General features: G+C 36.2%; 1 protein-coding gene across 1 annotated transcript; it reads left to right on the forward strand.

Moving 5' to 3' along the window:
* Positions 1–9650: 9650 nt before the first annotated feature.
* On the forward strand, positions 9651–15324 carry LOC117986899 (uncharacterized). The gene is made up of 5 exons (XM_034973864.2): positions 9651–10444; positions 10533–10632; positions 11857–11961; positions 13362–13517; positions 14939–15324. Exons 1-5 carry the CDS (start codon positions 9651–9653, stop codon positions 15260–15262), a joined length of 1479 nt encoding a protein of 492 aa, XP_034829755.2. The 3' UTR covers positions 15263–15324.
* The last annotated feature ends 573 nt before the right edge of the window (positions 15325–15897 follow it).

Below are 15897 nucleotides of genomic sequence, written 5' to 3' on the forward strand. Positions count from 1 at the left end.
GGTAGCCGCATCCGACTACTCGTAAGTACTTGTAAAAGTTTATTCGAATAAAAAAGATTTTTATTTTATTTATTTATTTATATTTCTAGGTATTACCTATACTACCCGAACTCTAAAGGCCGTTGGATACAGACGGAGTGAATCTCATCCGAAGAATTTAGTCTCGTAACGAAAAGGCCATAAACAACACTGTTGATTGTATTTTCATTATAACGAGCTCGTATTTTCTTAACAAGCACGTTTACGTAAATATTTATTTAATCTAATATTACCCGGCCTATAAACCTAGCAAATATTTTATTTTGCTAGCTGGCTTATTGAATTTATACCTACTCCCTTTATTATAGCGAGCGCCTGCGGCATCTCACGGCTCTTTATTGCGTATCGCGTGAGAATTTCGAAAAATCCGGCTTTGCTCCTTGCATGTATATTAGGTAGATATAAAGGGAGCCTCTGTGCAAAATTTCGGCTTTCTAGGTCCAAGAGTTTGGGCTGGGTGTTAGGTAGGTATATTTTTAGTAGAATAGTTTCTGTGACTGCCTTTTTGTCTATTGGCTAACTTCTTCAGTTGTAGGTTATAAGGTCCCAAAGTAAGGTTAGGGTCGGGTCAAAAATTAAAAAATACCAGGTGTTTTCTGTCAAGAAATTTACAGTAAAACTGACCCAGAATTGAGAAGCTGGCTGTGTTATAGCCCCTGTGCCTTTATTATTTAGATACAGCTATTTTATATTCATACAGTTCTATCGGACTATGAGAGTGAGGGAACAGAGTGCTTCTGCGTTTGCACATACACCAGGGATATTATTACAGTGCACTATAATAATATCCCTAGCATAGTTGATAAGACTCTATCGTGCTTGGCTGCCGTAATGCCGTATTTTATTAACTTCTGGCCTCTGGGTAACTCACTGTAATATTTTGATTAAACTTTGGGACTCGTGTGGGACGAATTGCAATAGTTACCAAAGTTTAGTGTCAGATATCTGAATTAGTCTGCCAGTTCCGGTTTCACAGTTTCTGCCGTGCTATCACCAAGTTATTACAAATCGAAGTTGAGCACAGTTCAATATTTGAATTCATTACCAAACTCGATTATCACAACATTTTTCCTTGGTTTATAATTTTGTGTTATATCCGCCATATTGAATTTGTCATGACGTCACATTTTTATACCCTACGTCACTAAGATCGCTAAGAAAAGTCAACAATTACCATTAATCATAACTCATATTTAGGATTCTTCCGCAAAGCGAGTTTCGACTCGGCCGCGCGTGGGTGTTAGCTTTAACGACTAGGTACCTAAATTATTTTCCCTAACAAACTATTTAATGCACAAAATTCAGGTTAAAAACATGTAGGTAACTTGATAAGTTTTAAGTGAAAACTCTCATTCATTGAAAAACTTCTCTTGTGATATACCGCGAATATTTTTATTTGACACAAGTTACATTTCGCAATGGCTCTTAATATTATCTCAGCATCCATTCGGTTCACAAAGAGTTAGTATTGGCATCATAAATCTTTGCGACGAGAGTCGTTTAATCTAACGCTTGAGCTGAACAAGATATATAGCACCCTTAAGACTTCTACAGCATTCTTTAAAAGGATTTTTGTCCTGTATTTGGACATCTCTGACGTCAAATTATATTCGTATAGCAACCTTGTAAAAACGAAATTTTAAATAAACCTGGATCGAATTAAATGAAGTTCTTTCATCGTAATTGTTTTTCCATGAACATGACAAAGGTATTGGAGTTTCACAATTCAGAGCACTTTTGCTCCAACGCCCATTGGTTCTCGACATTGTCAATTTCATACTCATAATATGTACTCATAAATATTATGTTCTCACTTCTCAGTAATTAGGTAGGTATAGGTACCTACTTATTGTTATGTTTAATTTTACTAATAAGTAGTATTATTAACATTTTTGTTCCTTATCTAAGTTTTACTATCATTTCGACATTGGCAGAAATAAGTTACCTATATAAGTAATAAAATACCTACACTCGCGAGCAAAACTATTTAATCGCCTACTATAATTTGCTATGAGCGAACTCAAAAACTAAATAACTAATGAAGATGAATGAAAATGGCGCCATTTTAAATACCGAACGAAACTGCGTATAAAAATAGTGTACATAATGACACGATGAATATAAACTCGTTAATTAGATGCGTGTGATGATAGCCTTGGCTAATGAATCTGTGACGGCCCACTTGGCTACAGTCATGAATAAATTTAGGTAGGTAACAAACACCATAAAGCTCCGCTGGCTTACGCTAGTGACAAATCAAAAGACAATGAAAAGTAAGATCATAATATTGATTGATGAGATAAATTAACTACAGTACGCGGCAGGAAGTTAGCACAACGAACTTTAGAAAGAGATTTTGGCTTCGTAGAGCGTCGTCTTTATCACTCATACCCATATGACGTTTCGTCGGTCTCAACGACATAGACAATGCTCTACGAAACCGTTATTTTTTTCTAAAGTTTGATGTGCAAAATTTCCTGCAGGATACTGTACCACAATAGATACGGACAAATGACGCAATATTCGGAAGGCATACCTGTAGGGCAATTGTCTAAGACCTGCATCAATCATTATTACAATCTCAATTGTTTTGATTGGCTGAATTTGTACGATTCTTGTTGCAACAATACATTGTAGCCAATAGTGAACGAGCGTCAACCAATCAGAGGTGATTGCGATCGTGACATTGTAGCTGTCATTCTTCCGCAATCGCGCAGCTGGTGTAGGTACCGTGTACTTACGGAAAAACTCGAACGAGAAACAGCTTATTCGTAACGTACTCCGTAAAAGCATAGTTCGAGCCCATGTAACATGAAACTACACATTTTTAGAGAAATCTAGTAAATTACAGGCTATTATAATTATATTTGTTTCTAGTCTTGTGTCTACAAAAGCTACTCATTTAAGTTTAAGGGCACGCAGTACGCTTGATTAAAGTTGCTGGCGCACGTGGGTTTACATGTTTGCTTTTCATCTAGCATTGCATGAGAAACCCTAGATAATGACAAGACAAACCGATATAATACTTAGTTTTGAGCGTACAATATCAAATAATGAAGTAATCACCCTCCTACGTTTGTATGAAGAGAGCACCGAGTTTATCCCTGTTAATTAATATTCAAATAGAACCAAACCAAAACTTGGTAAACATGTTTTTTGTAAATGGGAGTGAGAAGGGTTTTGGCTATAGTCTACCACGCTGGCCATGTGCCGATTGGTAGACTTAATACACCTTTGAGAACATTATGGAGAACTCTCAGGCATGCAGGTTTCCTCACGATGTTTTCCTTCACCGTTAAAGCAAGTGATATTTAATTGCTTAAAACGCACATAGCTCCGAAAAGTTAGAGGTGCGTGCCCGGGATCGAACCCCCGACCTTCGATTAGAACGTAGAGCCTATAGAATATTTATTTAAGAAATATATTTCAGAAGTTCGAACAAGACCTTTCTACGCGAAGTTGCGGCATGAAGCTAGTTAGGCCTAAAGTGGTTGTATTGAATTTTCTCGGCAAGGTAGAGCTCTTCCGCTCCACAGAGCGCTCTTTGATCAGCCCGCGCGCGTCACAGGGGTAAATTGGTCAGCTTTTTACGCGTACACGACTGAAAGCACACTATAATTAAAATGTAACCGGTTATTTCACTTGTAATATCATCTTTTATAATAACATCCCGGGCATGCACCTGTAACCTATCAGAGTTAGGTACATTTTAAGTCAAAGTCAAAGTCAAATGATTTATTTAAAATAGGTAATAAATTACGCTTATTGATGGTCTGGTATGGTGTTAGATTTGTAAGATATAGTGGTGATAATTATAACGCAAACTTAAAACTAAAGCGACGAGGGTTCCAAACGCGCCCAGGTCTGAGAAGAGCCCACAACAAACTCAGCCGGGTATTCTTTTTTTAGCTTTTAGCAATTAAATATAATTTGCTTTACATTAGGTACCTATTTACAAAATAAGGGAGACAGTCAATAGAAAAATACTTATCATTAGGTACATATTGGAGACAGAGTCAAGAATCAACGTGGAATGAAAGTTAATTATGTAGAACTAAGTAGAAACATGAACAATAAAAATTAATAAAATCAAGAATTTACGAAACGCGCCGTATATTTTCCCCGAAGTAAAATCCGCAATAAAATAGCTTTCCACACGGTCTCTAGGTCAATGTCACCTTTGGACATTTTCTGCATAAAGCGAGTGTCAATAGTATCGCCTTTATTGGATCCCGTCTGCCTACATTTTACAATTTTATAGACGTATTGAGATTTTCTCGATATATTGAATACCTACTATCGTTGCAACGTTTTCGTAGAAAATAATATTTACTTACTTATTTTACCAGAAAGTTGTAACTGTAAAGAAAAAGGAAGTAAAAGTGGACAGGGAAGCACTTATCTCTGAGATCTCTACCAGTGACCCTTGGCAGTGCGAGAGGTTGTGAAGGGAGTAGAATACAACAAAGATAGAAAGTATTCATGAAAATAGAGATTATTTTGGCTATCGACTTAATATTGTATCGATAGAAAGGCAAATACATTTTATACAACCGAAAGATAATGATAATAGAAACTAATTAGTTTGTACCAGGCATCGAACCGGGACGTTTAATCGCTTGATAGCACACATCTGCCAGTAGCATAGTTAGCCACGGCCGAAACCTCCCAATACATTATAACATTAAAATAATATTATGAAAAAAAATATTATCACTATCCATAATATTATAAATGCGAAATTGTGTTTATTTGTGGCTTGTCCTTCAATCAGGTCGCAACGGAGCAACGGATTGACGTGATTTTGTGCATGCAGGGTATACTTTCCTAGTTAAAGAGTGACATAGTCTACTTTTTATCACGGAAAATCAAAGAGTTCCCTCGGGGTTTTTAAAAACCTTCAGTTCACGCGGACAAAGTCGCGGTAATTAAAAAATATATGAAAAAAAAATTATTATATTATGAAGACTCAACTTCCATTACCTTTGACAACGGAACTTTATTTATGCAGCCAAGCGTTTCAAACACCGCTTTTGAACTAATTTGCGAACAGTCAAGCTAAGCGCGTCGGTAATCGATGCCAACGAGAGGTGCTAAAGTTTCAATTTATTACTTGTAAACTAAACTCCTATTCGGTTATATTAATTTTCTTGCTATCCATACTAATATTATAATTGCTAGTTGCGAAAGTGTCTATCTGTCTGTTAGCCATTCACGGCCCATCCGTTCAACGGTTAGATACAGAGATGGCTTACATCTCGAGAATGGACATAGACTACTTTTTGTCCTGAAAAATCAAAGAGTTCCCAGGGAATTTATAAGAAAAACCTAAATTCACTTGGGTAAAATCTCGGGCATCATATTCGGTACATACTTGTAGCACATACACACATTCGGTACATATAGAGAGAAATAGGCTTCTATTTAAATCCCTACAGGTAAAGAGTTTTTAAAAAACCAACTTCCGCGTGGTCTCGAAGTAGCGAACATCATCTAGTTAGTCTCTGTATATAAAAATGAATCGCTAAATGTGTTACTGATTGCAAATCTCGAGAACAGCTGAACTGATTTCGCTAATTCTTTTTTTATAATATTCCTTGAAGTACGAGGATGTTCTTACGGAGAGAAAAATTTAAAAATTTGAATCGACTGTTAGACAGTACGAAGTTCGCCGGGGCAGCTAGTAATATAATAAATATGAATGTTTTGATATTTTGTGAACTTATTGTGTGTCAGACGTCAGTATCAGAAAATTAAACTAACGGGATGACCTCCATATTTAAAGCGTTAATATGAAATGAACACGATGATGGATGCTCAGTTTGATTAGATGCGGGTCATGTGTAAACACCTACCTATAAATAGTGAAGTGTGAACAAAGGGGATTGTTATTATACTAGTAGATAGCTTTCAACTTGTCTATTATGCGTTATTCAACTTGTCTATAACAAACTGGCTCACAAGTTTGGCGAGAGAAAAACTATGTATTAATTGGTGTACCTACGCTTGTTATAAATAAATTAAAAAAAAATGCATATAAATTTTTATATATATTTGAGTATTGAGCCCTTAAGTGTTATATACCTACAGCCTTTAGATCACGATTCTTAAGTACTTTCCTACCTTTGATACCGAAATTTCTGATGTGTATTTTCGACAGTACTTTTATTTATACATATTTATGTAAGTATAAAAGGAACTCGAATCGAAGCTGACTCAAAACACCAGCTAGGTATGCACATAGAAAACAACTGATAATGGTTAGCTCGTCAAAAGTTAGCGAAAATAAAGCACAAGACATTCCTAGGACGGTATTAGAACACAAAGACGTATTTGACCAACTCTCGCTAAAACGATCCGATTTTTGACGGAGAGAAGCATCACAAAAGACAAGCGGCAAAAAAAATCGGTCAACTACCTACCGTTGACGCAAGTAACGATAAATCGAAAAAAATCGGAGTGAAAATTACATTAATATGTATTAATATTATCACTTCTTCTCTTTAACTGCATAATAAAATGAGCTGAACAATTACTATCCAAGCAATAAAAGTTATGTGAATTTAGAAATTTCCAAAGCACTGCATGCACAAGAGTTTCAATTCTATCTGCCATCCTGAAACACTTAAGCACGATATATTTTATTGATACCATCGGAAGCTCTTTGTCTTGATTTACCTTTTGCAGTTATTATTACCAACTGCATTTGACTACAATATAAAGACTTTTGAATATCACTGAACGCAGATAGTGCATCCGTACATCGTGTCGTGAAATTTCCTTTTATAACTGAAATGCAATCTGTACAAAAATTATAATTGAACTGTCTATATCTATCTAGTATCTATGCATACAAAACGAAAAGCTGACTGAATGACTCAAATTCAGCTATTATGACGTAGGCATCCGCTAAGAAAGGATTATTGGAAATTCAATTCCTATACGGGTAAAACTTCAGGAACGAAATCGCGGGCAAAAGCTAATCTGTTTCTAATTTTGAAACAACTGCTGCTCATTTTTGATTACTTATTTACACATTAGTTTAAAAAAAAATCTCGGTTAATCCTGGTAAGTTAAACAGTTTATGGCAGATGGGGCCTTAAGTGAGTTGTTATTTACATTATAAACAAGATAAGTTTCCCAGTCAGCCCATAAGATTAAATAATAAATCCAACAATTGATTAACAGTTTACAGAGACAGACATTGATAAATAACCAGGCTAACGAACTAAACGATTCAGTACGTATAATGGAGAACTGTCAAAACAGTAGTAGTACCTACAAAATTTTTGCTCTTACAGAATTAAAATGCCTACTTAAAATAAAGAAAGCTTTTTTCACAGCTGGTGATCTGTTGCTGCTCCATGGTCTTTGTCAATGATTTCCGATCGTTTATCTTTAAATTAGTGATATCTTTGCTCTAATGATCGAGGAAACTGATGAGCCGAAAAAATTCTGAAACCATGTGATTCCTGGTTCATTTGAAAGACAAAAGAGTGAATAGAAACGCGCTAACGTCGATCATTGTCCATGAACATTGATAGATGACCGCCGGTCTGTCAGTCCACCCCGACGGATACTAATTGAAGTGAGCCAGAATATTGGAAAGAAATAGCGAAACAGTAGTGGTTAGTTGGTTACAGCACTGACCTCTACTGATACACGCTGGACATCCGATTGCCGACCTGTTTTTTAAGCAACTTGATTTTCGACATTTCGCGCTTTGGCATGTGGAGAATAAGATATTTTGCCAATACATCTCAATCCGCTAATAGATCTAGAAACTTGAGATTTGCATGTTGGTATTTCTTTACCATAGAATTACAGTTCACAACAGTTAGGAAACTTGGTACAAAATGTTGAGGCTTCACCTACATTGGCAGTCGTCAAATGTTGCTTAATATTTGACAAATGCCGATTCAGGATCAAGGAGAGTTTCCTCACTCTAGTTCACTCTGGTAGAACCACTGAGAAGATTTTGAGAAATTCCGACAGGATCTTTAAAAATCAAAATTGTGAAAGAAGTCGCCGGAATAAGCTTGTTACATATTATTATACTCAGTGAATTAAATTGTCAATCAATTTTTTTTTAAATAGAGATAGCGAGCAAATGAGCAGGCGAGTCACCTGATGTTAAGGGATTATCGCCGCCTATGAACATTTGCAGCACCAGAGGAACCGCCGATGCGATGGCGGCCCTTCAGGAATGTGTTAGTCCGCCCCTTGAATAACCCCATGTTGTAATCCAGTGGGAACACTGATGTGTGTTAATTTCACAGTTTGCATGTGCGTGGAAAGAAGGATCTGGCACAACGAACGGAAATTAATTACAAATTAGTTACTAAATACTGAACTCTAAAATACTTTGAATTTTAGCTTTACCTTATGGGACATTATTACAGGTGAACGCTTCTAACACCAAACTCGAATTAAATTGAGAGCAGGCAAGCTAAACGCGGCGGAAGCAATGCCAACAAGGGACGCAAAAGTTTCAATTATTAGTTGCCAACTTCGGCCGTCTGGCCTACTGCATTGTCAATTTGTTTATTTTCTTATATCTTCAGAGAAAGACGCTAACGGCCTAGTAATGAAACAACTAAGTATCTTACCTGTGATGTGGTACTAGATGTAGGATTATGGTAGTACATAAAGTAAAGTAGTAAAATATTTAGCAGCCTCAATAACTCATCGGTTAAGGAGCGGACTGATTTCCGAAAGGTCGGAGGTTCAAAGTTCAATCCCACCCGTTGCACTAAATTGTCGTACGTACCTACTCCTAGCACAAGCTTTACGGTTTATCCTTTTCACAACTCCTTACTAATGCAATAAATTACAAAGTATTTTTGAAAATTGACAACTCGCTAACAGCTTTTTTGCTTTACCTACACATTATGACATGGAATGATTACAAGGGTGGTGAATTTAAAGAGTATTGTTGAAACCACTTGAGTACTTAACTGTTTTACATATTATATTATGTTAAAACCAAGTTAATGGTGCCGTTCAAAAGATATAACGAATTAGATGAACAAATTATTGCACTACTTACTAAAATTATGTATAAATAAGTACATGCTATGTGATAAGGCAGAAGATAAAAACATATGACAGTAGAAGAGATAGTACTCTACAAATGTGAACCAAATGTCCGAGTTTTAAATCTTTATATATAAAAGGAAAAGGTGACTGACTGACTGATCTATCAACGCACAGCTCAAACTACTGGACGGATCGGGCTGAAATTTGGCATGCAGATAGCTATTATGACGTAGGCATCAGCTAAGAAAGAATTTTTGAAAATTCAACTCCTAAGGGGGTGAAATAGGGATTTGAAATTTTGTTGTCCACGCGGACGAAGTCGCGAGCATAAGCTAGTTAAATATATAATGTAACATATCTAAATGTTTTTGGACTAAAATATAATATGTATTATTTATGTCAAAAATGTATACGAAATGTAGAGTCCAAAGTGAAATTCAAAATAAAAATAAGTATCTACCTACAATAATATTATAATCGCTTTCCTTTATAACTTGCATCCTGAAAAGCTTTAATTTAAATATAACCGAGTAGCAAAAACGAAAGACACAGAAAACAATTTTAGTTCCAAGATGTCGAGTTCCTCTGAAAACAAACCGATTGACCTAAACTTTGAAAGCTTATTTAAAACTATTAATCGTACTTTAAGAGCAAATTTGTCTCATCCAAAGATTGTTAGGGATTTTCGATGGTTTTGGAAATTCTGTGTCTTGTACGGCATCTTTCTTTCAGTTTTTTTTCTCCTGCTGTACAGTATTTATTTCCACGATCTAAGGAATGGTGATTCAACTCAGGCTTGTGCTAACGGGATTCTCTGCGTCATTTACATTGTTGTAACTTTCAACTACTGTATAATGTTTACATATAAAAATGTACTCGAAGACCTGATCGATAAAATGAACATCGATTACCAACTCGCTAAGAATTACTCAAAGAAAGAGCAGAAAGTGGTTCTGAAATTCGCTCAAAAAGGCCAAGGTGTTGCAAAATTTTGGCTGATAGTAGGTACATGCGCCGGCATTTTGTTTATAGTGAAGCAAGTATTCCTAACGATTTATTATACGGCCACTAGTGGATTTAGATTTATTCATCTTTATGAATTAACTTATCCCGACGTGGTGGAAGAGATGAAAAATGATTTAATAGTTTACTGTATTTTGTACATATATTTTCTGTTTTATGATATTTTCGCTGCGATAATGTTTATTGGGTTTGCGCCAATGGGGTCCATATTCATGCTTCATGCTTGCGGACAGCTGGAACTATCAAAGAATAGAATTCTTGCAATTTTCAATAAAAACAATTCCTCTGATGAAATAAACAAAAAACTAAGGGACGTAGCAGAATTTTTGAATACTACGTATAGGTATTTTACTAATCTTCTTTGGAATATTTTATTAATAATATTAATAATATTAGGTACCTATTCAGAGTATGATTTCATGTGTTTTTAGGTTCATAGATAGCATTCAGATTAGTTTTAAAGTATTGTACGAGCTGACTCTCAAATCCACTACAATTGTCGTACCGATTACATTTTACCAAATACTGGAGGTATGTAATAAAAAATTGAAAAATAAATCTTCAAAAAAACCACTAAATCAATTTTATTCGTCTTATGAAGTCTGACACCCATAGGTGATTAAAAATGTATGTAGGTTTGGTTTTGTTTTCACCTACCTATTGGTTTAGTATATATATCATACTTTCTTACTAAAGAAAGTATGAACACAAGGAAAAAATATTGTTATACTTTGTAGGAGCATTTAAAATGTTTTAGATTTTTTAAACCTTTTCTTATATTTTTATTTTTAAAAGCTCACGTCGCGTTGCTCTGTTATTTGTCACAGGCACTTACGGATTGACAATAATAATTATATTAGTAACATTAACTAGTCTAAGTCTAAAATACATAATCAATGAAGCTGGTTAAAAGCTACTGAATCTAAGTTAAAATTGATCCAGTGATCTCGTCGAAATTGATGTAGATACATATTACATACATACCTACATAAATAATCGGCATCGAATCTTTTCTATTTTGAAGTCGGCTAGAACATCATTAATACTTACTCTTTCTGCATACAAAAAGAAATAATTAAAAGGAAAAACCAATTCAATAATATTATCCATACCTATTAGTAGTATTATAAATACGTAAATAGGTCTATCTGTCGGTCTGTCCAATTTTCATGGGTGGGTAGGTACAGAGAAAGCTTGAATCGCGGAGACTTTTGGCTACCTACTTTTTATTTTATTATATAACTAGATGATGCCCGCGACTTCGTCCGCGTAGATATAGGTTTTTAATCCCGTGGGAACTCCTCCATTTTCCGGGATAAAAAGTAGCCTATGTCCGTCCCCGAGATGTAAGCTAACTCTATCCCAAATTTCATCAAAATCGGTTGAACGGTTGGGCCGTGAAAAGCTAGCAGGCAGGCAGACAGACTGACAGACACACTTTCGCATTTATAATATTAGTATGGATAATGTAAAAACAAACAGCTTATTATACGACTAGATAGATAGATACGACTAGACTAGAGAGGCAGGAATAGACTTAGATGAAGCTAATTTAACACGATTTCACAAACAGACTTCCTGGAAAACAAAATATTACGTGATTTTAAAAACCTAAACCCACGCCAATGAAGTCATGGGCATCATTTAGTGTTAAAAATTGTTATATTTCGCTTTTCAAAAAGGGGGTGATTCTCAAATCGGCCCGTTTTTTTTTTAATGTATGTAGGTACACCGATTTGCAAATTATTTTTTCAGTCGTTCAAAAAAGACGACTTTAGGGTGGAATTCATAACAATAGTCGTTGGAGGAATTACGTTGAGCAGCATTCCTTGTTACTACAGTGACGTACTTCAGGAAGCGGTAAGTACATATAAGTAACGTGCCAAATGCCTGCATCTAATTATCAAGTAAAATATCAAATATTCTTCTCTACATCAATACGGAATACCCATATTATATTATAAATAAATAAATAAATCTTTTATTTCAGACCACAGTAGAGTCCATATTAAATTTAAATTTAAATTTACAAACGTTATATTTACTAGAGTTAATGTGTTAGTAAGTATACATTATAAATTATACAAAATTTTAAGTCTCTACCTATTAGGGTTCACGAGATACAGTCCACTGACAGACAAACGGACGGCCGGACAGACGGACGGACGGACGAACGAACATGAAATTTTCAAAAAATATGTATTTTTTTGGTATTATTTTATTGGTATGGCCTTAGTAATTTTTACAGAAAATTTGCAAGTTATTCAAAGAATTAAATTTAAAAATCGAAAACTTGTACAGTTTTTGGGCTGTAATTTTAAAATTCTTGAAGATTTTTCTTGTTTTATAACTGTTTATTATTAACAAGAATATGTACTAGCAAGAAATTAAAAAAATCTGATGAAATACATTGTTCCTTTTTTTTATAAATTTTTAAAGTGGCAAACACCCCTTTACCAAGAAAAAAATAAAAAAATGAATAACTCGAAAACGATACACTTTCGCATAAGCACTTTAGGGGTCCTTTGATAGCTAATGTCCTGTACTATAACCCCTTAACGGGATCGTGTCTATTTTCCTGTAACCCTGTATATATCAGTACCCATATTATAAATGCGAATGTGTGCTTGTTTGTTAGTTTATTGGTTTGCCCTTCAATCACGTCGCAACGGAGCAACAGATCGACGTGAATTTTTTGCATGGGTATAGTTAGACCTGTAGTGTGACATAGGCTACTTTTTATCCCGGGAAATCAATGAGTTCCCACGGGATTTTTAAAAACCTAAAACTTTTTAGGGTTCCGTACCTCAAAAGGAAAAACGGAACCCTCATAGGATCACTTTGTTGTCTGTCTGTCTGTCGGTCTGTCAAGAAACCTACAGGGTACTTCCCTTTGACCTAGAATCATGAAATTTGGCAGGTAGGTAGGTCTTATAGCAGATATTCGGGGAAAAATCGAAAAACCGTGAATTTGTGGTTACATCACACAAAAAAATTAAATTGTGGTCGTGAACTAATAATTAGTATTTTCAATTTTCGAAGGAAGATAACTATATCAAGTGGGGTATCATATGAAAGAGCTTCACCTGTGCATTCTAAAACAGATTTTTATTTATTTTTATGCATCATAGTTTTTGAATTATCGTGCAAAATGTCGAAAAAATACGACAGTAGTACGGAACCCTCCGTTGGCCGGTTTTTTGAGCAGTACCTACCTCGTGTAGTAACAATTATTTTTCTTTCCACTTTATATTTTACAGGGTGAAAAATTAAGAATGGCGGTTTATGTATGCGGTTGGGAGACGCATTGGGAACGCAAATCGCGGACCATGATTCTTATGCTGTTGCTGCGCACGTCTCGTCCTGTCGCTATACGCACCATGTTCCAAGACGTTTGCCTCCATGCTCTCACTGATGTATGTTGTTTTATTGATCTTGTTATATACCTAAAGAGTGCCATCTAATCTAAATCAGCCTGTGCTGTCCCACGTCTGGGCAAAGGCCTCCCTCCGATCCTTCCACCATTTCCTATTTCGTGCTTCTTCAGGCCACGTAACTGTAAAGTTATCTGAATCATCACGCCAACGTCGCCTCGGCCGACCACGCTGGCGTTGATGATTCTGGGGCGTCCAAAAAGAAGAGTGCTAGATAATCTTTATTAATTGACGACCTCCCTGGCGCAGTGGTGAGCGCTGTGGTCTTATAAGTGGGAGATTCCAGTTTCGATTCCTGGCTGGGTAATTTTGGAATAAATAATTTCTAAATTGTCTTTGGTTTGGCCTGGTGGAAGGCTTCTGCCGTGGTTAGTTACCTCCCTACCGCTAAAGGCGTGCCGATGGTGGTACGATGCTGTGTAGAAACCGATAACAATCGAAATTTCACATTTCTTTCGGTTTTCTAACGATTTTCCAACATTGATATGGTAAAGATAAGTAATATAGGACTTCATGAACACCTTCAGGCTCCACTGTTATAACATAGGGGTTAAAAGCCTCTCATGCCAGTGTTAGTCGCAATGTCCGCTACCCGAATTACCTGAACAGCACAAAGGCTACCTTGTTTATGTTTGTCCCTACATTACAACAAAGACTATACGAATGGGGTTGACTCTAGGTACAGTGTTTCTATTCTATAAGTTGTACGCAAAGCTCTAAGGAAATATCAAAATATAAGTAAACTAGCTTATGCTCGCTACTTCGTCCGCGTGGACTACGTAAATTTCGAACCCCTATTTCACCCCTTTAGGGGTTGAATTTTCAAAAATCCTTTCTTAGCGGATGCCTACGTCGTAATAGCTATCTGCATGCCCAGCCCGATCCGTCCAGTAGTTTGAGCTGTGCGTTGATAGATCAGTCGGTCCGGTCGGTCAGTCAGTCAGTCAGTCAGTCAGTCACCTTTTCCTTTTATATATTAAGATAAATAATAAATAAGTGAAGTAATAATTAGTAAGTGAAGTTATATTAGGCTAAAATACTTGTATTTGCAAAGGCAAAAATATATTAACTTTATTAAAATTTCTGTAAATGTTTAGAGAGTTCAAAGTCCTTCCACAGAACAAAATAATGTTTATTTTTGTTGAATTCATTATACTCTAGATTTGGAAAGAAAGAGAAAAATCTTTTGACTTGTATCAAATAAGACCCACACACAGAAGACTTCGAACATTTACCTACAAAGTAGGTACCTAGGTGTGTACTGTACCTACTATGTGTGTTGCACCTAGATACATAACTGATCCGAAATAAAATTTCGATAGTACCTTATTTTTCGATTTTTCGATTTTATTAGCAGTAGTGTACAAATGTTCATTTAACGATAATACCCCTCTATATTTCAGGTTTATCATCAAGCGTACGCGATATTTAAGGTTCGTACGCACCTAAGCGGCGCGGCGCGGCGCTTCAGTGAGCTTCACGTCGCGGCACAGAGCTTCAAAATATCATTTCTATCATTTTGTATGGCGCATATCGCACTAGAGCGGCGCGGCGCGGCGCTTCACCGCGCGTTGCCGCGCGGCACGGCTGGAGAGAATATTTTGAAGCGCACCGAAGCGACGCGCAGTGCAGTGACGCTAGTGCGACATACCCAGCGGCGCGGCGCGGCGCTTCAGTATGCGTACGTCGCTCGAATAAGATACACGCGCATCTTGTTAGGTATTTAAAGTACAGGCAAGAATCGGCAAGATAGACCTCAAAATAAATAACGTAGGTTTAATTTTTGACACATGACGTGTTCCCCATGCTCTTAGAAGTATATCCTCAAAGGTCCCAACCCCTAGGATGTCGGCTTCCCCCCTTCCCAGTGTCTAAATGTATAAATGTCTCTCCGAGCGTTATGAGAAAACATCAATGGTAAAAATAATCCTGATTAAATAACTATAATATATTATGTACATATTATACCTACCTACTTCATCTAGGTAGAATTAATAGTTTCGGAAATATGCCTACCTATTGTTGTACTTGTGTTTATATTATACTAGCTTATGCCCGCGACGTCGTCCGCGTGGACTACACAAATCTCGAACCCCTATTTTACCCCCTTAGGGGTTGAATTTTCATAAATCCCTTTTTAGCGGATGTCTACGTCATATTAGCTAGTTAGCTAGCCAGCATGCCAAATTTTAGCCCGATCCGTCAAGTAGTTTGAGCTGTGCGTTGATAGATCAGTCAGTCAGTCACCTTTTTCTTTTATATAGGTATTTAGATATAATATGTACCTGTGTTTACCTGCCTATTTTATATATTCTATTGCACATAAAACAAAGACATTTTGCGAAAATGCTTTTTCTAATGT

Source organism: Maniola hyperantus, chromosome 12 (assembly GCF_902806685.2).
Source record: "Maniola hyperantus chromosome 12, iAphHyp1.2, whole genome shotgun sequence".
NCBI classification, from domain to species: Eukaryota; Metazoa; Arthropoda; class Insecta; order Lepidoptera; family Nymphalidae; genus Maniola; species Maniola hyperantus.